This window comes from Poecilia latipinna, unplaced genomic scaffold (assembly GCF_001443285.1).
Source record: "Poecilia latipinna isolate Pla-1442-1.1 unplaced genomic scaffold, P_latipinna-1.0 Scaffold2136, whole genome shotgun sequence".
Classification (NCBI taxonomy): Eukaryota; Metazoa; Chordata; class Actinopteri; order Cyprinodontiformes; family Poeciliidae; genus Poecilia; species Poecilia latipinna.
The window spans coordinates 84,824-109,164 of NW_015114752.1; the positions used below are offsets into that span (position 1 = coordinate 84,824).

Sequence of the window (24,341 nt, forward strand, 5' to 3'; positions counted from 1 at the left end):
AAGTACTAGTACTTCGTTACTTCCCACCACTGGTCTGCGTTTCATATAATCTGTTTGTTCTTTCTTTACTGAAGTTACTTATGTTGAATAGAGAATCCAGAAATTTCACTCCAGTAAGAATAGCAATAGGTCATAATAATATAACTCAAGTTAAAGTAAAAAATTACAGGACAGTAAAACTACTAAAAGTAATTAGTAAATGTATCTAGTTCAGGGCTGAAACGATAAGTTAAATTACTCGATTGTTGTAATAATTGTCAGCTAATTTAGTAGCTAACAATTCAGTTTCCTGAAAGAACAACATACTGAAAACTGTACATTTGAGGTAAATATGTAAATTTGTAATATGTAAATATGTTTTACCCCAAATTTATAAAGTGACTGTTTCAGCTTTACCCAGCCCTACTTCACTAAAGGAATACTATGTTGTTGTATTTTCAGCAGTAAAATGCTTATTTTCTTATTTCAACGTGGAATTTAATTATTTGTTTATATGCATCTTATAATGTATTTCTAACATTGCATGAAAAGGCTGAGTGATTAGTTGGAAAAAAAATCACTTATCCTTACTAAAATAACTGGTAGTTGCAGCAGTAATCAAGTTTCTACTCTAAGTTTTGAACTGACGAGTGAAGCCTTCAGACCTGCCCGCCTGTCTGGATGCAGCCCAGGTCAAAGGTGAACAGAGGTCCAGCTTCCTGCAGACTCATAAGAACGTCTCCCTTCAGTTGCTGTGTGTTAGTTTTAGCTGGACAGACATCGTGACCCCTGCAGAGTGCATGGTGTCGACGTGTCAAAGACGGAGTCTGCGCCTTAACGTCTGTGTTTAGTGGGGTTTTTGTCTATAACATGAAGGTGTTAGTGTGCCTGATTTGGTCGGTGTGTGTGCCGTTGTGTAAGGGGCGAAGGGGATTGGTCTGCTGGTTTCTTGGCCCCCTGACCGCAGCTCCAGCTGGGGGATTATCCCACTGAGCAGATCAAGTGAGAGGGGGCGGTGGAGGAGGACCAGCAAGCCGGCCGGAGGAGCGAGGGAAGAAGTGGGAGTTGTTGGTGGGGGGGGGCGGCTGTTTTAAAACATGGCTTAGTTTAATTAACCTCCCGGATACACTGAGCGAGGCACAGAGCTGCACTCTAAAGGTTTATGGCGGCTACAAATCTCACGCTGACCTGCAGTCGCCCCGGGTCGCAGTCGCAGGTGCTTTAAAATCAGTTTAGTAAACAATGGAAATGTCGCATTAGGTAATGTTTGCTTCTTCTTCTTTTTTTTTTTTTGAAACTTTGTGGTTGTTAAAGCTGACTGTTTGAGTGGCTCATGATCTTATTTCGGGCTTTGTGAAAAACACAAAATAAATCGTTGCATAACTCTGAGTTGCTTCTGTGCAACGTTCAGAAAAGTTGGGTTAGACGAGGACAGAGGAAAACGTTTTGCTACATTTCTCCAGTGTCTCCTTTTTTTATTATTGTTCTCAGGCCACTGACAGAACTTTTGCACATTGTGTCACATTAACACAAGCTTTTATGTGTTCATTGCAACTTTATGTATTAGAGCATTACAATAAAGGAATGAATAAGGAAAATTAAGCATCGTTTTCCATGTTTTGCAAATTTAGAAAAAAAAGAAAAGTGTGTTTTGCATTTGGTTTTAGGCCTCCTGATTCAATACTTTATGGAACCACAGAGCTGAAAGTATTTCAGAGCATCTCTGTATCTGCTTTGCACATTTAGAGTTACATTTTTGATCATTTTGCTCAAGCTCAGTATAAAAAAATAATAATTTAGGTGTCATCTATCCAGAGTACCTTCTTACACAAGTTTACTGTGTCCTCTATGTTGCTGGTGGGATTATTTTTATCCCACAAAGGACAGGCTTTAGTCCCTTTTTCTCACCACTTCACAGTTACGGACTTCCTCATGCTGGTATGTCACAAAAATCCAGACAAAGCAGATTAAAATCTGTGATTGCATACGTGAATGAAAGCATGAATATTTTCATAAAGAATTGTATATCGATTATTAGATAATAGTGCAATGTTTCTAGCGATACACATTTCCTAGACAGGCTGTGTAGCTAATCAGTTAATCCTGTTTACTAGTGGTTTATGAACAGCTTTTACACTTTCTTGTGGGCCCCGTTCGTTTTTCTTTCACAACTATTTAGTGTTCACTTTGTTTTTAACTTCATGCAAACTCAATTTCTCTGTCTGCTTGAAAAGATTTAATGCACCAGCAGCAGAAATTGTAATCAACATGGATGACATGAGCTAAGCCACACCACTAATCCACCTCATTTGCTTTTGCCACTCCTCTTTAAATGTCTGCCTGGGTTCATGAGTAGAAAGTCGGGTAGAGAGGCAGTGGAGGTCAAAATGTCATTTAGGTCAAACTGTCTGTTTTTCACAGCCTCCAATACAATCAGACAGATCTGGTTTCTCAGCAGTTCCACAAAAAAACTCGACTCAAAGTCGACGTCTAGGTGATCGTCTACGAACCTTTGTCCATCTGCTTGTGTTTGATCTTCATGTCTACATGCATCTTTGCACAAAAGCTTGGAAATGTGGACAGATAACTCCTCAGCCGATGTCTCTCAGCAGCAGGAAGTGGCTGCGGGAGATCAGTTGTCTAGAGGGAAGCGTGACGGACGAGGGTCGGAAAGTGGGGGCAGACTAGGTGGATTCTGTCTCTCTGCCTGTAACACTGACTTGCTGACCAAGTCTCTGCGGTGACGTAATGCTTGCTACTTTTGCCTTTGTTGGCTTAAACGGACACGGTGTTGTCATAGTTTCACTGCGGCAGGAAAACAACCCATGACAAAGACAAACTCTGTTTGCATTGACTCATGAGTCTGACTGTCTTTTCTTCGCTGTGTCCGACCATTGTTCCCATTTGTCTCCTGTGTGCTTGTCGATAGGAAGAGGTGGAGCCGACGTCTGTCTCATTCTCTTCACCCAGAGGTTTAGGAACCGTGTGCACATCTTAAACAAACTCGTGTAGGGAAAACAGGATGGGAATCTGTTGCAAGTCCCCCTTTGTTAGCCTCCTGAGCATTTTTTTTTGAGAATATCAGAGACCCTTATGGAATACCAGTCTAAAAAGTTATTAAATAAATAATAAAAACAGAGGGAGCAGTTCAAAAAAGTTCTTGGAGAAAGTGAAACAGTGGAGCATGGCGACTCGTTCAGCTCCCCCCACCTGTTCCATCCCTCTTGTCTTACTTAATGCAGTTTTATTTTTACCACATTGAGATTCAATTCAGTTTAAAATACTTTATTGATCTCAAAGGGAAATCAAGTCTCAGTCTCTGGTGAATGAGTACTGGCCATTTTGCCCCTTTGCCATTTTGTATCTTTGCAGTTTTAGTCTCGTCTTCTGTGGCTCATTAAGTGTTTTGAAAACCAGCCCCCTGCTCTGTGCTTTACTTCATACAGGTCTGAACCCCCTGTCACTGATTGATAATCAATTGTTTCCTCAAGCCATGGACTTTATTGAGGTTTTAAATTTTACCCAATTGCCTCGGCCTTTGCTACCACTTTAACCCTAAAGTTAAATTATTTCTCCTTTTTATTGTCACCACATCCAGGCTCGTCATTGTCGCCATCTTCACCCCACCTCTGGATGTCCTACAGGCCGGCGTGCTTCTCATTAAAGCCTCTCCCTCCCTCCACCGCCGGCAGCCATCCCAACCCCAGCTCCACACCCACTCCTTGCTCTGTGGTCCTCTTCCTGACACCCCACCACGTCTGCGGAGTGGGTGCCGGCTCCCTCCCCGAGGGGTGGGAGCGAGGAGCTGGGTGATGGACTTGACAAACCCCTGGAGAACGACGCCGAGGGTGTGTGGAGCCCCGACATCGAGCAGAGCTTCCAGGAAGCCCTGGCAATTTATCCACCATGTGGCCGCAGGAAGATAATCCTCTCTGATGAGGGCAAGATGTACGGTACGCCCATCTCTATTGTCATCATCCCTTGTTTCTTTCACTCTTTTTAAAGGAACATGATACAAATGCACATTAAGGGATAATTATGCATCTCCAGCAAATCAGGAAGTACTTGATTTAAATCTCCTTCAATAGTTTAGGATGTAAGAATCTATCAAACAAAGTACACTTACCTGTTTGTGTAGCCATTGAAATAACGAAAGTACATTTTTTCCACTGGACATTTCAGTAATCATGTCATTCTCATACATCCTCCTTTAACGACACATCAGTTTGCTACAAGTGCCTCTCAGTAACTTTGATGACAACCATCACAGTTTGTGTGGACGAAAACAAAAATCCTTTACCAAACACTTCTGGATATGGTCAAACTGCCCTCACTGATTGCTTCGTATTCAGTTTTTTTTTACATACAATAATGTCTCCGTATGTTTATGAGTCACATCCCTCATGTTTCCTTTGCAGCTGTTGAGCTGAAGTTCCTACAATCCTCAGTTTGATGGTTTGATATGTCACTCCTTCCTAGAGGTTTAACATTGCAACTTTCGCAAGACTGGAACAAGATTTTAGCCGCTTTTTGGGGGAAAACCTGAGTCCAAATTTTCATTCTTTTCTTAGTTGACACTTGACAAGTTTATTAAAATTGGAAGTGGGGAGTGTAGCAATATTTTTGGGAAAACCAAGCATCCCAACTTTTTTGTTTTGTTTTATTTTCACAAATAGATAAGAGGTTCCACAATTTGTGTTTCACTGAATCTGTAACCGCTGTCGAATAATCCAGTCCAATCTTGAGTGATTCAAATGTATTGATTTTTAATCCTTGACCCTTGTGTTTACAAATGGGGTCCAACCGACACCACACCCATATCACTTGTATCGTTTGCCTCAGTCCTCGTACGCACAAGGGTTAAAGATTTAAGAGTTACTACTCAGTATAGATTTGTCCAGTTTAGATTTGATTAACCAAAGCATGTACAGTTTTGAACTAGAGATGATTAAGTGTAATGCACACTCATGAAAAATTGTGAAATTTCTTCTTAGCTTAGCAGTGACTAGAAGCTACAGAGCAGATGCTAAAGTTAGCGCTGTTAGCTGCTATTAGTCGTCAGTGATGCTCCTCTCAGTGCTTAAGATCAATTGTATCATGTCCACCCCTCTGTCACTGCTACTTTTTTGTACAGAATAGCCAAAATGGTGCCAGATAAATGATTTACAAGCAGAGGAGACTTCTTCAATGCTTTTATAACATTGTAACATTTGCGATAGAGTATTGTTTGCTAGCCAAATGAAGGTCTGTTTTAGTTGACTGTCAACAAAACAAAGCAACTTGAGAACTACTTTCTTTCTTGCTTAAGAAGAAAGAAAGTACCTCTCTTTCAAATAGATGTGTCTATTTTGAAAAGTCTTCAAAACAAATACAACAGACTAAAGGACTTACTTCCACCTGCAGGGTTCATAATTATAGCTTTTACTTACTTCACAAGGCAAGGTCACATCCCAACAAGTCTTTGATAAACTTTGCAAAAAAGTGTTCGCTTACATGTTTATTAACATAGTAAGATTTAGCACCACTTAGAGTTCAATCTTCTATCAGAAATATTTCTTGTTAGCTGCAGAACTTTGCTGAAAGATGTTTGGTGACAGATGGTTTGGCCGGAGAGAGGCCTTCTGCCTGACCATTTGATAATGGATCTGCTTGGTGGAAAACTGGGTGGACGCAGGCGGTGGCGCTTTCAGACGGCGTCTGTCATCGCCTAGTTTTGTCACTGTGCCAGACAGCTCCTTTAACTCTTAGCTTAGCCTAGCCTAGCGTAGCTGTCGATTGAGGTCACGGCCGTTCCCTGATCAACACTTAAACCCTTATAAAGCCTTTAATAATAGTTGGTGGGGGAGGCGAAAGGAGGGAGGGGCAGGTGTCTTACTCTTGGTCACGGGGATTCGGTGGGGCGGTGCTCGTTGGGCGACGTTGTTCGGGTTTTGACAAGGAAGGTATTGAGGTACCCCTTCCTCTCTGTGGGGATCAGAGGCAGGTGATGTGCACCCGGGAGCATGATGGCTTGTCAGGAATGGCATGTGTGCATGGAAGCCCGGGGGTTCAAGGCAACTTGGCTGTAACCCTAAACCAGAATAGACGTTTACCCTTTGAGCGCCTGGAGGGGAGGATGAGGAGTGAACGAATAAACACCAAGGTGGCCAGTGATGTTTTGCAGAGCCTCAGAGCATGCTAGAGCTCTCTCACACCTGTCCCCATGTTGCAGAAGGGGAGAATTGAAATTTGTGTGTTCTGTTGCACTCCTTTGTTCAGGGTGTCCTTGATTCACTGCCACCCGTGTGTCTTTGTCTCAGGCAGTTCTCTTTGTCCTTCACGAGAAACGTCTTCTGTCTGTCAGTGCGTCTGCTGGCTGGTCCGCCTCTCAGTTCGCCTCCAGCTGCTCCCTGAGTTCAACCCGACAGCCTTGTGACAAATCCAGATTTATGACTTGAGAAAAAGACTAGACCGAGGCCGTGCTTGGCCTGCTTTACCCCCGTTGCCCTCAAACAGCCACGCAGGGCCTTCCTTTTCAGTCCACTCAGCCCCGGGAGCTCTCACTCTTATCGCCATCCCATCCCTGCGGTCACTTTTGGTCAACAGCTCAAGTCATTCAGGCAACCACAATCGAGGCAAAGCCTCTTTGGAGGTCTTTATTGTTGTTAATGTTGTTAAAGTGCTGATGGGTGGTATTAAATCAGGTGCCCAAATCAAATATCTGCTAAGAATATCTTGAAAGGCATTCCTGAAATTGCTAAGAGATGACATGGTGGTTTTAGAAATGTCATTGAGTCTTCTTGCACAGTCTAAATGTGGATTCATAGACAAAACAAACCAAGAGACGTGTCTGTCGACTGAGAGTGGCATACTCTGAGTTTAAGGCTAAATTCCATCAAGAGACACAATCGCCATTCCTTCCTAAGCTACATGATGCCGAGTCCCAAACCAACCAAAACCAAAGAATGTGTTTAGCTCACATTGTGCGTTGAAAGAAATTTTGAATGCTTTAGTCCACATTCTGCACGAACGCTCCACATTTTTATGCAGAACCCTCGGGGTTTCGCTCACCCGGACGACCATTGCTCAACAGACCTTTTAGCTTGCTTATTAGGGAGGGTGTCATGGATATTGTGGCGCTTATGTGGACCAGTAGTAATTCGACATGCATCTGCCAAGAAAAACATTTCCTGCCTTGTGTTGCTCCGGGCCAGAGAGACGTGTTGTGGTGAAAGGGTTTCATGCTGCAAGCGGTGGAGGAAAAGTCCCAAACTTGTGCCCGTGTGTTGACAGCTCCATGCAGAAGAATGCAGCCCTGGAAATATAATTATCTTCTCTGTTCATTTGCTGTCATATATCTGCCAGTTTGATTTGTGAGTCACTTTTGCAATTGTAATTATTTTATTTTATGCCTATTTAATATGTTTTTTGATTTAGCTGCATTTGCTCTTGCCTCACAGCATTTTTTTTTTGTGCAGCTGCCTGGTTTTGTCTCTCTGGATTTCCAAACGTCTGTATGACAAATGTTTTTCTCACATTTTAATGTATCTGACTTTCTGGAGGGGCGGGGGGAGACAGAACGGCAGTGTTAGAAGAGTAAATAGAGCTCCATTTTGTAAGAGAAACATAAAATGTTTTTATTGACAACATAATGAATTATTCTCTCGTTGAGGTTTGGTTGGGAAACATTTCATCCTGTTGACGATTTTAGTCGCGAAAGACTAATATGCTTCAGGCGCAAGCCGTCCTTATTGAGAATATGATGAGAAGGTCAGCGGAAAGCAAAAACGAGTCTTCACTCAGGTTCAAAGTTTGGCAGTAAATTGAGAGATTCACCAGCCACTTTGACCCATGAAGCCTCGAGGCACGCTTGGAAAATGACACTTCTAGAAAACACTGAACTGTAAAGGTGTGTGAGTTTGAGCCGTTGAAATGGCCACAGATTCTGAATTGAATGAAGGTCTGTACTTTGACTGGGCCACAGGCATGCTTTGATGTAAACCATTTGGCTGAGTCTTTAGCACTCTCGTTCTGACGGAGGACGGATCTCCAGCCTCAAAGGGTTTTATCTCCCTCCATCAATGATCCCATCAAATCTGTCCAGCTTCCTTGTTCCTGCTGAAGAAAATTATTCCCTCAACATAATTCTGCCACCACCGTGTACCAGAGTGGATATGGTCTGTTCCTGGTGATGTGCAGTGTTTGCTTTGTATCGTGCATTACGTTTTCTCATTCAGTCAAAAAGGTTCATTTTTGTTCTCATCCAGCCAGGCCTCTTCTTTCACAACTTCGTTCACTGAAAAGGTTAAATGGCACTTTTATTTGTCTTTTTCCTTCCCACTGTAGATTAAGAAGTCCAATAAATTTCCAGTCAATAGGTAATCCCACCTGAGCCACGGCTCTCCGTTGCTCATCCAGAGTCTCCACAGGTCACTTGGCTGCTTCTCCGTCTAAAGCTCTCCTTGCCAAGACTTGACAATTTAGTTGGACAGGATTGTATCGGTATATTCATTATTGTGCCATTTACTGTTTACTAATTACTAGTACATTACTTTTAAAGCCATTTGGTTAAATTGATTTTTATTGTTGGAATAATAGTTTAGATGGATACTTTTCACTTTTCACATTTTTATTTGGTAAGAAAGTTGAAGACAATGTGTAAGTTTCTTTCCACTTTACAGTTATGTGCCGGTTTGTGTTGGTTTATTGTGTAAGATTCCAACAAAACGAAAGTTTGTTAAGTATTAAAAGAAAGAAACTGAAAGGTGTTTTTGCAGTGCGCTTTAGGTGAGTCACTGCATCCAATGCGACATACTTTGCCAAATGTAAGTTAAACATTTTATTTTGCGGTGGCACAGAGATCAATGTCGGTATTATTAATTAATTAATTATTATTATTATTTTCTGACAATGCCAGAAAATAATACTGCTGTTATGGCTGATAACCAATGTCTGCCAATATTATGTCAACACCATGAAAAACAACATGTAAAAATGGCCGCACTACGGACATTACTTCTCTGATTCAGTTCAATACGCCCTTGGTTTCTGTCATCTTCTCAGAAGATGACAGCCGTATTATTACGGCTGGGATTAGTGCATCAGATCATATTTAGATATTGAGAATGCTTAATTTTTCCCCCTAGAAAAAAAATCTAACCTTGAAAAACTTCTCTATCTCCCCTTCCATATGAACAGTTTTTTCTCAATTAAACGCCTCTATAAGATTAGAGTTAGGGCAAAAATGCTTTGGATCAACTTTGTTACAAGTTGGAGAAAATGAATCTGCTCAGATTGTTCTGGACCAATATAAAATTGACATGTTGTTGGAATTGGAGTTTGATATAAGCCTTTACGCATCTCTTAATAGACGCTCGACTCTATTGGAGAGCAAATGACAACCGACCTAGAGATTCCTCATGCCTGCATTTGATCTGTGTTTTCTTAAGAGGAAGCAGTGGGACACAAGGACAGAAAATGTGTTTTTCAGATACAGTTATAGCTACTATTCCCCTTTATTTCAATAGTAATTTATTTTAATTGTAAAGCACATTGCTTTTCTGTTGCACAGACATGAAGTTGTACAAAAGAAGCCCTCACAAACAAAAAAAAACACAGAACAATGTTGTAGCAGCAAATTCAGGAGCCAAGGTGAGCCAGTGAGTAAACAGGAATGTCAGGAATGCGTTGAAGAAACTTTTAAGACAGAGGGAGAGAAATCAGACCAGGTCAGCGATGGTCGGACCCGGACCGGGGGAGAGCTGATTTATGAGCAGCCGGGCCCAGAGGCAGCACTTTGGAAAATACTCAGTAGAACCTCTTGCACCTCTGTTTGACCTCCATCCACAACGTTGAGGACAGGGAGACAAATTTAACAAATTTCTCTCATGGTTTATTTCTTCTTTGGATGAAATTCTCCTCCAAATACTCATATTTTTCCTTTAAAGATTAGTTTTTGAGATTAGGTTGGGCTGTCCGATATCTGGAATATCAAACGCTGTGGTTGGATAAACCAAAGAGACCAGACACTGATCAACAGTATTGATCATGTCCTCCATTAAATTACTAAAACTTATTGAGATTTTAATTTATTTTGTAACGATCATAAAATTGTGTGTGTGTTTTTTTAAGGTTTTATGTGATCGGCCAAAGCAAAATGAAACATTTCTGTGGAGAGGATGGAAAATTATATATATTTTAATCAAAATAAAACAATAAAAAGTGTAACATGCATGAGTGCAAAGCCCATAGAATCACTTTTAACATGTTAAAGTTGTGGTTTAACATTTCTCTGTTCTCACTGAGTACATTTAATTTTTCAGAGCAAAACTACAGCATCAGAATTTATCTAAGCAGTTGTGGCATCGTTTACCTCCTTTACCACGAGGCAGTGGTTCACACCTGCTCTTTTTCATCACATCCTGATGAAACTACTAGAAATGTCTCATTCTCCAGCTCTTCTCGGTTGACAGGACACGACAACTTTGAACTCGGGGAAACCTGGACTTTTCATAGCCCCCCACCCCAAGAAATCTTTACAGAATCAGATTCCCCCTCCAGAAATTTCCGTGACTCTGGGCGGCGCAATAAACAACATCAAGCTGTGGAGCGATTTGTAACGGTAGAACTTTCCTACAGCCTCGGTGGGAGCGACTTCTGTGTCTGCGCTCCCCGATTTGGATATCATGATCTCATCGTTGTGTGACTGAGTCGCCTCTCTGATCTCATGGGTGTGTTGGAGGGTATTTTTGAAGAGTCAAGCACTCACACTAGGAGTGGTAGGGCATCTGATACGAGTGCATCAGGCGAAGCGTCTTTGACTTCCCAAGTTGTTTAATGCTTGAAATGTGAACCTGACCACTTTGGAAAGGCATACTGTCACACTGATGAAAGCAGTTTGTCCCTTTGCTCAGTTGGTGGTGGAATATTTTTTAAAAATCATTCATGGTAAGAGGGAAAAAGGTTCCAGCTTTGGTTTCTTATACTAATTTGTAAAATGTTTTTGGCAGGTCAGTCAAGTGGAAAAGTAAGTTCACTTCAGGAATGTGGTTTTTAAATCCATGAAATAAGATAGGAGGTTTTTAAAATATTCCCCCCCCACACACACTTTTTTTTTTTTAACTTGGTTCATTCACCAACGGAGACCTGAAGCTCCCGTCACTGCTGCTTTGAAAAGTATTGTTGCACAGAGACACTGCGCAAGTGAAGATAATTTCCAGAGGGGAAAATCTCTCCTGAACGTTAATTTGAGGTTGTAGAATTTGAGCAGTTTTGACAAAATGTTCTCTTTTCTGCCTTTTAAGACTTTGATTGTCAGGAAATGTGGAACACTTCCTTAATCCCCAAGCAATTAAAGAAATATGTATTTAGGGGCTCAAACAATCATTTGAGAAAAGTTCACCTCCTGATAAACACTGAACGGTTACGTTACGCCCCTGAAAAGAAAATAAGATCAGAACAGGAAGAATACAGCGACTGGAGCAGAAATGTGTCAGAAACTATGTGTGGGGCTTAAGATTTCCCTTTAGTCCTCAAAAGCTTCATACAAAAGCAATTTCTTTGGAAATGTGACTGTATAATTCTTGTGGATCTTTCTTCAACCACCAGGGGGCTCTTTAGCAGGAAGTGATTCAGTAACAGATTGCACAATTTTTGTACCAGCTAACAGAGGCCAACCGTACTACAGCGATTCAACCATTGATGCAGATTAGATTCCTTAAAAAAGTCAATATCATTCAGTTGTTTGCTCGTCTCCAATACCTAAAATACCAATGGCACAATCAAAATCAGTGGACAGGAGCGAATCAAGAGCACAGAGTTCAAATATTTTGACTCACTAGTTTCCTCAGACGTGGACTCAGCGCATAATGCTCATGCACGAGCCAAAGTGGTGTGGCTCGAATTGCAACAATTCACAGTAGGCCAAAATCTTCAAGACCGTTACGACTTTAACTCTGTTGAAAATCTCTGATGGGATCTGCAAAAGGCAGCTGAAACGGCACAGAAAACCAGGAACATCAACAAACTGGCAGCCTCAGAAGTTGGTGACTAGTTATGAATCAGCAGAAAAGTGCTCTACTAAGTACTAAACATGTTAGTCCTGAAGAGTTTGAATCATTTTGAGGTTGTAGTACTCATTAGAAGGGGCATTTTGTGCTAATTCAAGAGAAACCAATTGTAATATTCTTACACAGAGCTTTTGAAATAGTGCCTGTCGTCTAGTTAGTATCCTTCCCAATAAACCCAATTTGCAGATAACATTGGATCAATTTAGGCGCCACTGTAATTCACAAAGGCCTTCAAAAACAGAGAGCTGCACGTCAGACCAAAAAATAGTCTTACAAATTTTCAGCTATCCTTTGTACCTCGTCTGTCGCATTTTATTTTATTTTTTATACCTAAAAGATACGACTTCAAATCGTCCCAAGAATTCTTCAACGATTATAATAATGATAATATAACACCATAATAATATAATGATGCTGCAACCGAGATTCTCTGCCAGTCTGACAAACGGTCACTATAAATCGACTTATGGTTAACTTAGGAACTACTTCCTTTTTATTTTCAGAAATACACAAAGTGTCAAGGTTAAAGCAGTGACCTTGGGATCTGGATCTTACGATAACAGCGTAGACAGATGCAGCGACTTGATAGTGCTTCGCTGGACAGGCCTCACTTTGACATGAAATATTGTGGCATTTTAATATCACAAGATCATGTGGCAGGTTCAGGTCCCCCTGTTTATGGTTACATATTATTCCAACAGACAGCGGCGTGCAATCTGTGGCTAATGCACATCACTGAATGTAGTTAGCTGTAAGTAGCATGTCGCCTCATTGTGCAGAAAGGTTTGGGCAGACCGAAGGCGATGCAAATAAGGTGCGCAAAGTCCCAACTTTCAGAAAGCAAAAAAAATAAAAATAAAATAAAAAAATAAAAAATCTTTCATGTTAAAAATAGAAAATGCAAGCAGAAAGCTTGACGATATATCTAAAACACAGGATTATGATTTCTACCTCTGAATAGAGTTCTCTGCTGCCTCTGCACTGCAGCACACAGAGACGGTTACCAGTTTTCTTCAATGCAAACACAAGACTGCTTTCTATGTGGAAATTTCCCCCTGAGAAAACTGGGAGTTGTTTGGGTTCACATGCGCACCAGGGAGAAATGTCGCTCTGCATTCCGTCCAAAATCTGATCACTTTTATTGGTTGACAAAATGCCTGATGGGGTCTAGAGCGGGTGTCTGGTTTCCTCTGATTACTGTGCAGGAAGTGGGATGTGTAAGGTCTGACCGAAGCGTTAGTATGTCGGAGAAAATGTGAAATCCTTCCCGACGTGCGTGACGGACGTGACTGCCCCACGTGTTAACTCGTGGCGATGCGGTGCCAAGTGGAAAAACGAACGTGTTTAGGAGGTGACGCAAACGCTTGTCAGACCTTTTCTTCGTTCTGGAGTTATTTAACTCGATCAGGTGTGTTTAATTATTGTCGTTACAAATGACTCTCTTCATCAGATTTGGGGAAGATTTATGATTGCCTACAGTAAAAGGCGATATTCTATAAACAAAGAAACACAAACCAGTTGCTTCACCGCGCCGGGCCTCCCGTCCCTGGCCTGTGTCCTGTCTCTCCCGAGTCCCGTCTGAGGATCGCATGGCCTCAGCCTCCACCTGCTTCGCCAGTGTGACCTGTCTGTCAGCAGCGCACAGACACACACTCACTGCAGAGATATGAGCTGAGCTAAGGCTCCGGGGGCCACTCTGAGCCTGATGCAAGCCCTCACAGACAAGACTGTATACTTAGTGATAAACTAACACGATACACTTACACTTAAAGCGTCCGGTGCTGACACACTAGACAGCCACGACGCTTTTCTGCGTGTGTGTTTGCAGAGTGATCCGTACATGCATGGTGCGTTGCATACTTGTTGATTTTATTTTCTACTTTTTTTGTGATTTGAGAAGTTGTTTTAATTCATTTTTGTCAGATTGGATACATTTTTATGCAGCATTTATACCTCCTAACTTTTTCTTTACCCTCCCATTTTATTTTGTAACCAATTTCATAAAATTGTACTGATACTTTTGTGTCCAAAGTATCAGTTTATGGCGTTTTATGCTGTGGGTTTGTTTATCTGCAGTACTGATAGCTGCACATAACCTATGGTAATATTGATGGAGCTGAAAAAAGAGCAATAATGACAGAAAAATTTATTTCGCACATAGGATGTTCACCTTTCACTAAGCAGACTAACACAGAATATTGTTTAAGAACATTATTATGTATTAGACATCAAAGTCTTTGTGTCAATTGAAGGAGAATTTGTGGCAAGTCTGGGAAAAAATGTCAAGCAAAGCTTCTACAAAGTATTAACTCAGGGAGGCTGAATGGAAATGCACACCACAATTTAGGAGTTTGATTTATTAAAAACATATTGAAAAGCCATGTGTCCTTTTCTGTTCACTCTATCACATAAAGTCTCAGTAAAGTACGCTGAAGTTTGTGGTTGAAATGTGTAAAAGTTCACTGGGTATGGATAATTTATGCAAGGCAGTGTACAACTTTACACGAGGAAACACTGTCTCATTATAGACACTCAGAAGTGTGATCAGGCATGCATTTGGTCTATTCTATTGTACTGTTTCTATAAATATGTGCACAGAAATAAGCTGCATGTGCAGCACATCGGATTTTGCTGGAGACTGTTATCCAGCTAATAATGACAGGATTTTCCATCATGTTCTTTTACATATTGTTTTCATTTTTCAATACCTCATTATTATTTATCTATTTTAACATTTCGTTCAAGGTTTAAAATACAAATTTAACGGAAAGAGGAGACCGATTCTGTAGCTAAAATGTTGAGGGGAAAAACTTTTCTGTTGTTTCGGCAGGGCGGAACGAGTTGATAGCGAGGTACATCAAACTTCGCACGGGGAAGACACGGACCAGGAAGCAGGTGAGTTTCTCTCCGAGTGCCATTTGCTGCAGCCTGCTATTTTTGAACGGCTGCAGAAAATCCTGTTGAGTGATGCACCGACATCCCGTGGAACCCACCACCCGCCGCCGCTCCGCCACCACCACCCACCTCCTGGCCGGAGAGCCAGAGACGATGATTGATTTAGGGCCGGGGCCCAATGCACAGATGCTATAGGATCATGTGTCGGTGTTGTTTCTTCAGCACCTCGTGGATCTGGTGCTTGTTAGACGGGAAGAAGAAGCTGGGGAATACTGTGATTCAGATGGAGGAGGGAAGCGGGAAGGCGAGGAATTCGGAACGTTGTCTTACTTTCTGAATTATTGATATGGAAGGACTGATTTATGGGCCGGTGACTGATGCGTTACGAAGTCATCTGACCACGTTAGACTGGGAATGAATGGAGATGAGAAGCCAGGAAGGGTCAGAAAAGGATTCAAACTAGATAATAAACCTGATGAGGGCGTAGAGGGACACCTACTGGTTTATAGCCAGTTAAAGGTCTGTCTGCATGTTTTAGTTCAGCTGTTAGATGTTAGTTAGTTGAAGCTTTATTTCACCAGGCAAATCATTATTTACAATAATAACATTTTTATTCTTCAGTTATATAGTAAAAAACAATATTTACCTTTGGAACACATAGCTCCTCTTTCCTGATTTTGATTCACTTTAATTTTAAGAACAAGTGTTTATTATTATTATCATTATTATTATTATTATTATTATTATTATTATTATTTCAGATTGAGGCTCTTTGTGTATTTTAGGGAATGAGCTGCATCACTCTGGAGAAAGTGTGAAATATCTACATTTTGAGTGAGTTCAGATCATAATTCTGTTACATTTTTAACATGTTTTGAACAAAAGCAAAAATTGAAACTAGAGTGACGTCGTTAATGGCTGTGTGGAGCATTTCTGATTAGCAAACTGCAAAATATTAGAAAAACAATTGAAATATTTTTAAAATGTCATTGTTAGATAAGGTGACATCACATTGTGTGTCTTTGAGAAGAAGCAGGAAACAGGAGTCTCTCAGTCATATTAAAACAAAGAGAAAATAATTAATTTATGGAATAAACTAAATTAGTCCAGTTAGTACAGCTTAGCTGCACTAAACGCTTCTCATGTATATTCTAGATTATAGATCGAAGTCTAGCTCTTTGTTGTTGAAGCCAGAAGGGTATTTTGCAGAACCTTATGTAGAAAAAACCAGGCGAATAAGGAAAATAGCTAAATTACACCTTCTACTTCTACACCAAAGAGTGTTGTGGTGGCGTTTTGTTGAAATCTATTCACTAATTGAAAAACAGTATGAGTCCGATTCTGGTCTCTGTGCATCTTTAATTTGAATTCCCTTTGTGTGAGGTTCTGCTTCACTTTGTGCCGTCTGTCGTTGTCTTTGTCTTCCAGGTATCCAGTCACATCCAGGTTCTTGCCCGACGGAAGGCCAGGGAGATCCAGGTGAAGCTCAAGGTACGCTACGTGAGTCAACTTTTATTTGCTTTTCATCTATTTTTTCCACTTTAATACCTCAAAATGATTAGGAAACACCTTTTCCCTCTCCAGGTTTTACCCTCGGTAATAAAAGTTTTCCTCTACGGTTTACCAAGGGCTCACACATCCCTGCCTCTTCAGTACTTTCTCAGTTTGCATTACTCATCCGCATACACTTACATGCTCACAGTCACAACAGGCAACGCGCCTCTCCTTCACCTTGGACGCCCGCCACCAGGGTTCAGCTGGCAGGGCTCTGCACCAGTCACAGGGTTGGCCCCAGCGGCCAGCCTTTTTAAATACGCCTTTAGTGTAACTGAGATCCCTGCCACATGTAACCCCCATATTTCAGCTATGCCCTTGTGTTCGCCAGTTCTGGGAACAAGAATGCACCGTGTGGCCTTGCCTATTTGGGCAGGGTGGCAGGCGCTCGCAGCCCGCTGCGGTTCGGAAACTGCTGAAGGAGGAGATTTGAAAACTCAAACGTTTTGTCTCCAGCTTGTCCGTCGTCCTTACTGTTTGTGAGGATATGAGTATTTTACGGTTTCGGTGCCAGAACCGACACATCATCCTGATGCCTGCTTTGACTTCCAGTACGACCTCTAACAGAACCTGGTTGTCATCGCTGGCTTGCTCCTGCCAAAGCAATAAACTTAACTCTTGACCCAAAGGCCCTCCACGGTAATATTACCTTCTGTCCAGCTCTTCGCCTGGCAGGAACTCACAGATGATGCAAGGTGGCCTCAGCCTCTCATTTCCCTTTTTAGGGCAGCGCTTGTGTTAGAAAGAGGACTGATGTTTACTCACAGTTAGGCTGATGAGAGCTGTTCTTTAGTCTGTTTGTCTTATGCTGAGCTGTTTGTCCATCTCTACAGGATCAGGCAGCCAAAGACAAAGCCCTCCAGAGCATGGCCACCATGTCCTCTGCTCAGATCATCTCTCCCACAGCCTTCCAGAACAAGATGGCTCTCCAGGGTCTCTCGAGACCAGCTTATCCTACTGCTGGTGGAGTAAGTCTTAAATCACACAGAGAAGTTGGATTTATGTGTTTATTTTTGGACATTAAATAAATTCATTTTAGTTATCTGAAGTTTTCTGAATAAATGTTTTCTCCAGATGACGCTTCCGATCTTGAGAGACTTTCTGATTTATTTTTTTTTTTTTAATGCAGACATGCTTTTGTAGGGATGTGTGTGGACTATGTTTTAGATTTATTTTAATGCAAAGGTGTGCATCCTTTGGATATTTCTACATTTTGTCACAATACATGCTACAGTGTATTTTATTGTGGCTTATCAACAAACCAACTTAACACTTCCGGCAGCGATCCAGCCAAATTTGCAGTACCTTAATTCCGCCACACGTAGCGCTGTCTGAAAATTCCAGTGGTTTCTGAAAGGAGAGACCTTGTGCTTTCCAGGTAATATCGGGTTATTACGGTAATTTCACTCCCGTTGTAGCAAGGAGTGAAATTAATCTGACGAAACACTCTTTTAAATCGACGGCAAATTACGAAAATAACTCACCAGATGTTGAAAGTTCCAGTTGTTATGGATAAATGGGCAAATATATATTAACTCACAGGATATTCAAAGAACTGCATACAATTAAAATAAGCAAAAATATGCAGGCGAAGATTTGAAACTTAGGTCATAAAGGAGTAAAGAAGCTAAAACTGTGAAGTGGGAGAGAGTACATGGTTCAACATCTGTTCAAATCTTAAAAGTGTGCATTCAGAGGCTTTTACTCTGAAAACCACTCAAAATCCAACGCAACTAACTGCCTTCTGAAGTTGCTCAATTAGCAAAAAGTCCACCTGTGTATAATTTAAAGTCTAAAAGTCTATAACACAACGTTCCCTTTGTAAAGCATGGTGGTGGCATCATCATGCAGTGGGCATTCATTTATACACATACAAAATGACTTGACAGCATTGTAGAAAAGTCAAGTCAAGCTTATTTGCGCAACACATTTCAGCAACAATGGCAGCTCAAAGTCCTTTACACCTTAAAAACATCATATAGTAACCGATTGTGAAACAAGCAGTAAACATTGCATTTTCTCAAATGCTTCAATCAACATCGTCAAGCAAATATACATCAAATATGTCTGTATTTAACATGTTTGTCAAATACAGTAATGTAATTTACATCACATTCAAAAGCAGATTAACCACAATGACTCCAGAATAATCACTTTTGAAGTTTCAATTATTTGTTTCTCTTTTATTTATTTTTTTCCCCCAGTTCTGGCACGGGACAATTCCAGCTCAGACAGGAGGCCATGAGGAGTAAGTATCCGTTTTTTGCCGTCCATCAGTGATTTGTCATTAACTCAATAGTCACCAGATAGATTTCAGTCAGAAAAAATAACTTCTGAGCAAATCAAAACGCATCAGTGCTGTTAGAAACAGAGGCCCTCAGCAGCCTGGTGCTCGGTGCACCAGGCTGCTCCTCGCGGTCACTCAGTCCAATTAGTGAGTACATGAGACGGGGTCGTGGGGCCGAGAAGCACCATAACATGCCTCTCCTTCTCTGTGTCTGTCTCTCCCTCCCAGCATTAAGCCCTTCTCCCAGCAGAGTTATGCCATGCAGGCGTCAGGCCCGACCCCGATAACAGGTGGGTGCTCCTTCTCTCCTCTGCTGCGTTGAAAGACACCCGTCATGTCACCGAGAAACGGGACGACTCGGCTCCGTTTGTGCAAAGCTCCGAAAAATGCCTCTGGTTTTTATGTCTTCACGAGTTCTGGCTGCGTCCCATTCAAGCAGCACATTTGCACACTCACTGTTTTGCAGGTTATGAGAGCACAGCAGGACTGTCCATGTCTCCCGGCGCCCCCCCTTGGCAAGGCAGAAGTATTGCCAGTTCCAGGCTGCGGATGCTGGAGTTTTCCGCCTTCCTGGAGCAACCTCAGGACTCGGAGACTGTGAGTTCAGCTGCCTTCATCAGTCTGCGGCTTTGTGGAGAGTATCTCAGGTGTTCTAAGGCAAAAAGTGGCTAAAATAAATTAAAAAAACTGAGCTGAGTAAGATTTTACCAAGATATTAATGTAATTTTAGAGCTCAGATCTGAATTAAAATTGCAGTTTTAATTAAGCAGGGTAGTTTTTAATATATGATGGTTTGCAAAAGCAAACTTTGTTTTGCCAGTGTGTCGTCTGTTTTTCTTTAGACCATTCTATAATTCTCGCTCTAGAGGTTTTTCTATTTAAAGTAAATTCTGAAATCCACATTGTTTCATTTTTTTTAATAAAAATTAGACACATAGGGCTCTCCACTCTTAATGTGACCCCTGGTAAAATTGTGTAAAGAGCCTAAAAAGGACAAGCTCCATCCTTGTGAAATGTTAAAAACATTAGAAGGGTTATGAATGCGTCCAGCATATGTATGGATAGTAAATAAAAAAATAGAGACGAGTTGTTCTTTTTCTGTGAAATTATGGTATCGCAACACGTGATGGAGAAAAGGAGAACAGACATTACTTCCTTTACCGAAGACACAATGCATTATTAGAGTCCCAAAGAATTGGTAATTTAGAACATGGCTGTTGTTCAGCGAACTGGGATTATTGACCTCTGATATGTTTCTTTTCTCTCCAGTTCAACAAGCACTTGTTTGTGCACATCGGACAGTCCAACCCCAGCTACAGTGATGCCTACCTGGAGTCCGTGGACATCCGGCAGATCTACGACAAGTACCCCGAGAAGAAAGGGGGCCTGAAAGAGCTGTTTGACAAAGGGCCACACAACGCTTTCTTTCTCGTCAAATTCTGGGTAAAGCCCTTTCTGACGTCTGTTTCAGCTGCTTTATCGGCATCCGGACCAAATCTGTCTAGTTTTTAAATGCCGCGTCCTCAGTCGCGTTCCCCGTCATGTAGAAGTCGAAAATTTCCTACATCATCGTCTAATCCTCCCCAAGTCATGGGGGTAAAGTGAGCATACTCTTGTTAATGTTTTGTAGCACCTGTTGGCTGTTAATGGCCTTGCGGTGTTAACTGTGTTGAGACAGCTTAAGCATTGGAGTTAAAGGCCTTAAGTTCGATTTAGGGCCAGAAAGGATGGAAAGTCACCACTCCTGTGACCTTATCGGTGGGTTATCTGCCATCAGAGCGAGCATTGCTGTGCAGAGAGCTTCTTCCATTACTGTATTTGTATATGTCTGTGATGTGTGTGTGTGTGTGTGTGTGTGTGTGTGTGTGTGTGTGTGTGTGTGTGTGTGTGACAGCAGCCTTGGCAAGAGTGGCAGGCCTGATCTTTCAGCAGGAGAAATGTGATCCCAGACACCTGTCTCTGCACTATTAGCCTGAATCCAATGCTCGTGACCCCCCACACTCCTACACCCAAGATCCTTATTTATAGATACTCCCCTTACACACACACGCACACACAACCATGCACAGATGTCCATGCAACGCTCTTAAATCACGGTTAGAGACAGTGACACTTTGAAAGTGTTAAGAGAGTAAAGAATGATGACAATATGAGGGATACAGAGAGACGGCAAACAATCCAGCAAGACAAGGTGAACGTCGTCCACTTCTGATGTCCACTGTATGTGTTTCCATCCATAGGGCACTTCATTCACTGTTTGTGCTGGAAATAGGGAACAAATAATGAAAAATGAATCCTCATCTTAATCACTTTTCTGTGCTGATCTGTGCATATGTTTCAAATCCTTTTCCAACTCAGTCCCAGAAGATGATTCATGATCTGCCTTCTGTTCATATCCACCAGATTTTTTATTTAAAATCTCCTTGAGCCTCAAATGGTTTAAAATGTCCTGGACTGCAGCAAGGTCTCCAGAGACTTTGTAAGAGAAATATAATCCCACAGCATCACACGTCCTCCACCGTCCTTAACATGGGGCTTGAGGTGCATTTTTACATATTCAATAGTTATTTATAACTTATTCCTCTGTCTGCAAATTGAAGAGATGGTTTTAGCTTGGCAGCACAGTTAGAGAAACACTCTTAATTTGTCTCGTTTTGTGAACATAAAACCAGGCTAGGAATTTTAATGAATCAAGTTCTAAGTGTAAAACTATGATACACTGTTCAGATACGTGTTTTTTCTGAAAATACGTACAACCTGTACTGTTTAGGCCACAGCATTCATGGGTGTCCCTGAAGTGTAAAATATTTTTAAGGACAAAAGAAGAGTGGTGTGTGTGTGCAGCGTCACAGATTAATGAGATTCATGAGTGTCTTCGGTGAGTCAACATGCTTATTGTTCCCCGTTTCTAAAAACTATAAAACATTTACTCAGATGCACGAGTTGCTTTTTAAGGTAGTCAGAAATATGTGGAAATATACGTGGGAGAAACCCAGAGATGCACTGATCAAAATTTGGGACCAATTTTCAATCTTTGCTTTTATTACTTTAACCCTGGTCTCTGCGCGTTTTCTTCAGAAAAGGTTGAACCTTTCTGTTATCTGCTTTTAGTTTTATTTTAAATATCTTTCCTGCGCTTCCATATTTAAACACCTGACTGATCCTGAAAGTAGCTGACTTTCTTCCTCCTTCAGAAGTTGTTTCCAAACTAGACTGCTGTTGTTTTCAGTACAACCAGGTGCAGCAGTGTGTGTTACTACTAATCACATAATAAATCTGATTTTTAAATTTTCTGAATCACCAGTCACTGGTCAACTCCAGTCAAGCGGAAAATTGGCTAATTTTGATCGCTAGCACAGATCGTAGCATCTCCACAGAAAAACTAATTCTCTGTGGTTTTATCTAAATAGTTGGAGGTCCTGACAGATTAGAGGTAGAGACAACAATGTAGTTTCTCTATAAATTATAGGTTGAGGCTTATATGTTTTAAATTTGAGGTCCATTACTAGCTGAAAAAAAAAAACACATGGACCTGCTAGTTGGTCGCAGACGTTCAGGACGCAGGACACCGAAAAGGTCGAGTTCAAAGTGCCGCCCCGCTTCTCACTCCAGCAGATAGGAGTGTATTTGTGGCATTACCCTTCTTGCATGCTTGACGTCCACATTATTTATTGTAAAGAGATAAAAGACATTGGTGAGTGGCACTGCGTTTGGATCGGCCCTCTCCATTCCTTGGACAGAGCAGCTGGTGGACCCATGGCATTTGATTTGGGGGTTATGGGAGGAAGGGGATGACTGACTGTGCCATATATCATAACAAAAAGCAGAGCAAGACAGCAATAAAGAAGAGATACAAATAGGGATGCAGACAGCGCGAACAAGAGTTGGGGGATCGCAGCAGAAATTCTGGGTGGCGTGTAACCAACGAGACATCCGTCCGTGAAATATTACTCTCTTGGTTGGTGTCAGAGCCTGGTGGAGTCGACGGTTGCGACATCCGCAGCTCGGCGCGTGAGATGAAAACAGGCGCGTAACACTTTGTGCCCTCAGTTTGCTCAGCTCGCCGTTTCCCAAGGTGATCGTCCGGTCCTCAAGGCATCCATGACAAAAACACACAAACACAACTAAGCAGCTGTGGGGGGGGGGGGGGAAAAGCAAGATTTCTTACTGAAATCCTTGACACACCCCAAAAATGTAATTAAAAAAAAAAAAAAAAAAAAAACATTATAAAAGATGTGAAAACCTTTTTCATTGTGCCGCTGCCAGGAGGCAGGTCATGACTGTGGGGGTTGTGAGGGTGGGGGTGTGCCGAGGCGCAGGTTGGCATGGGGACAGTGACAGGCGACTGACCCACCTCCAAAGCTATGGTATTCTAGATTGAATTTCCTGCAGACCCTCCTGTCGGCCACCGGCTGCCCGGCTCCTCTCCCCTTCAGCGCCCGTGGCCCTGTCCTAACGGATTGTCTCACGCCTTTGAAGTGCAGGGGGAATCTGATTTGAACCGGCTCGGCTAAATTGTTACACAGCCAGCCAGCCCACCGTGATCTAATCAGCCAATTGCACGCTGATGATTGTAATTGGATGAATTCCCTCGCTGGCTGTTAGGGAAGCAGAGGACGGCGGTTTGGGGAGGGCCACTGGGCCCCAGGGATGAAGACAAATAGAGAAATTACATGAGCTAGGGATGAAGACAAACGGGGTGATGAAGAGATGAGGGGAGGCTGAGCGGTGTCTCAATGGCCCATTAGAGGACAAGAGCCCGTCAGGGGGAAAAGGTAAAACAGGCCAGCTGTCTGACAGAGGAGATGGCACCTCAGTCTGATCTGTAATCTGATTATACCTGCCTCATTTCAAAGCTGCACCACTGGGCCAATCTGCTTTGACCCGAGCAGCAGGGAACACGACCGTCGTCTTCCTTTGAGCTCAACTCAAGGGAACATTTTGTCCAAGAAGATCATGTATTGTAAACATGAAAGGAGGAATACAGTATAAATATTTACTAAAAGAAAACTCGGCAAGTACCGTTACCTTTTACATCCGATGCCACAGGCTGGGTCTTTTTCTAAGCAAGAAATTGGTCTAGTCAAAGCACACTTTATTATTTAGATTATCTATGTAGCTACACATTTTTTCTAACAGTTCGGACATGCGGAAAAAACAGCTAAGTTTACCATAAGATAGGGATGGACAAAAAAGTTTGAGCTGATATCGATATTTAGTACTGATATTGCTGCGGCTAATAACCAGTGTTTACAGGTATTATATATATTAAATATATTTCACTTCCATTTCGACACCTTGAAAGAAACAACCACGACGCTGACTTCACTCATCTGTCTCTGCTTTCTCAGTAAAGATCCCAATCAAGACTTTGACTTTATTTGAATCATTTTCCTTTCTCTTCGCACTCGATGCACTACGTAGTAGGCTGTGAATTCATTTAGTGAAGTGTGTTTTTGTGCGTCTTCCCTCAAGGCGGACCTCAGCGTAAACCTGCAGGACGACAGCAGCTTCTTCTATGGCGTGTCCAGCCAGTACGAAAGCTCTGAGAACATGGTCATCACCTCGTCCACCAAGGT

The 24,341-nt window shown here is 41.9% G+C and overlaps 1 protein-coding gene across 1 annotated transcript; it reads left to right on the top strand.

Moving 5' to 3' along the window:
• Positions 1 to 3,724: 3,724 nt before the first annotated feature.
• LOC106936407 (transcriptional enhancer factor TEF-3-like) lies at positions 3,725 to 24,336 on the top strand (the record flags this gene model as incomplete). Its single annotated transcript, XM_015017382.1, has 9 exons — positions 3,725 to 3,932; positions 14,857 to 14,921; positions 16,350 to 16,412; positions 17,309 to 17,443; positions 18,680 to 18,723; positions 18,991 to 19,052; positions 19,229 to 19,359; positions 20,032 to 20,205; positions 24,238 to 24,336. Coding segments are annotated over 9 exons (981 nt in total), but the record flags the coding sequence as incomplete, so codon positions are not given.
• Positions 24,337 to 24,341: the final 5 nt, after the last annotated feature.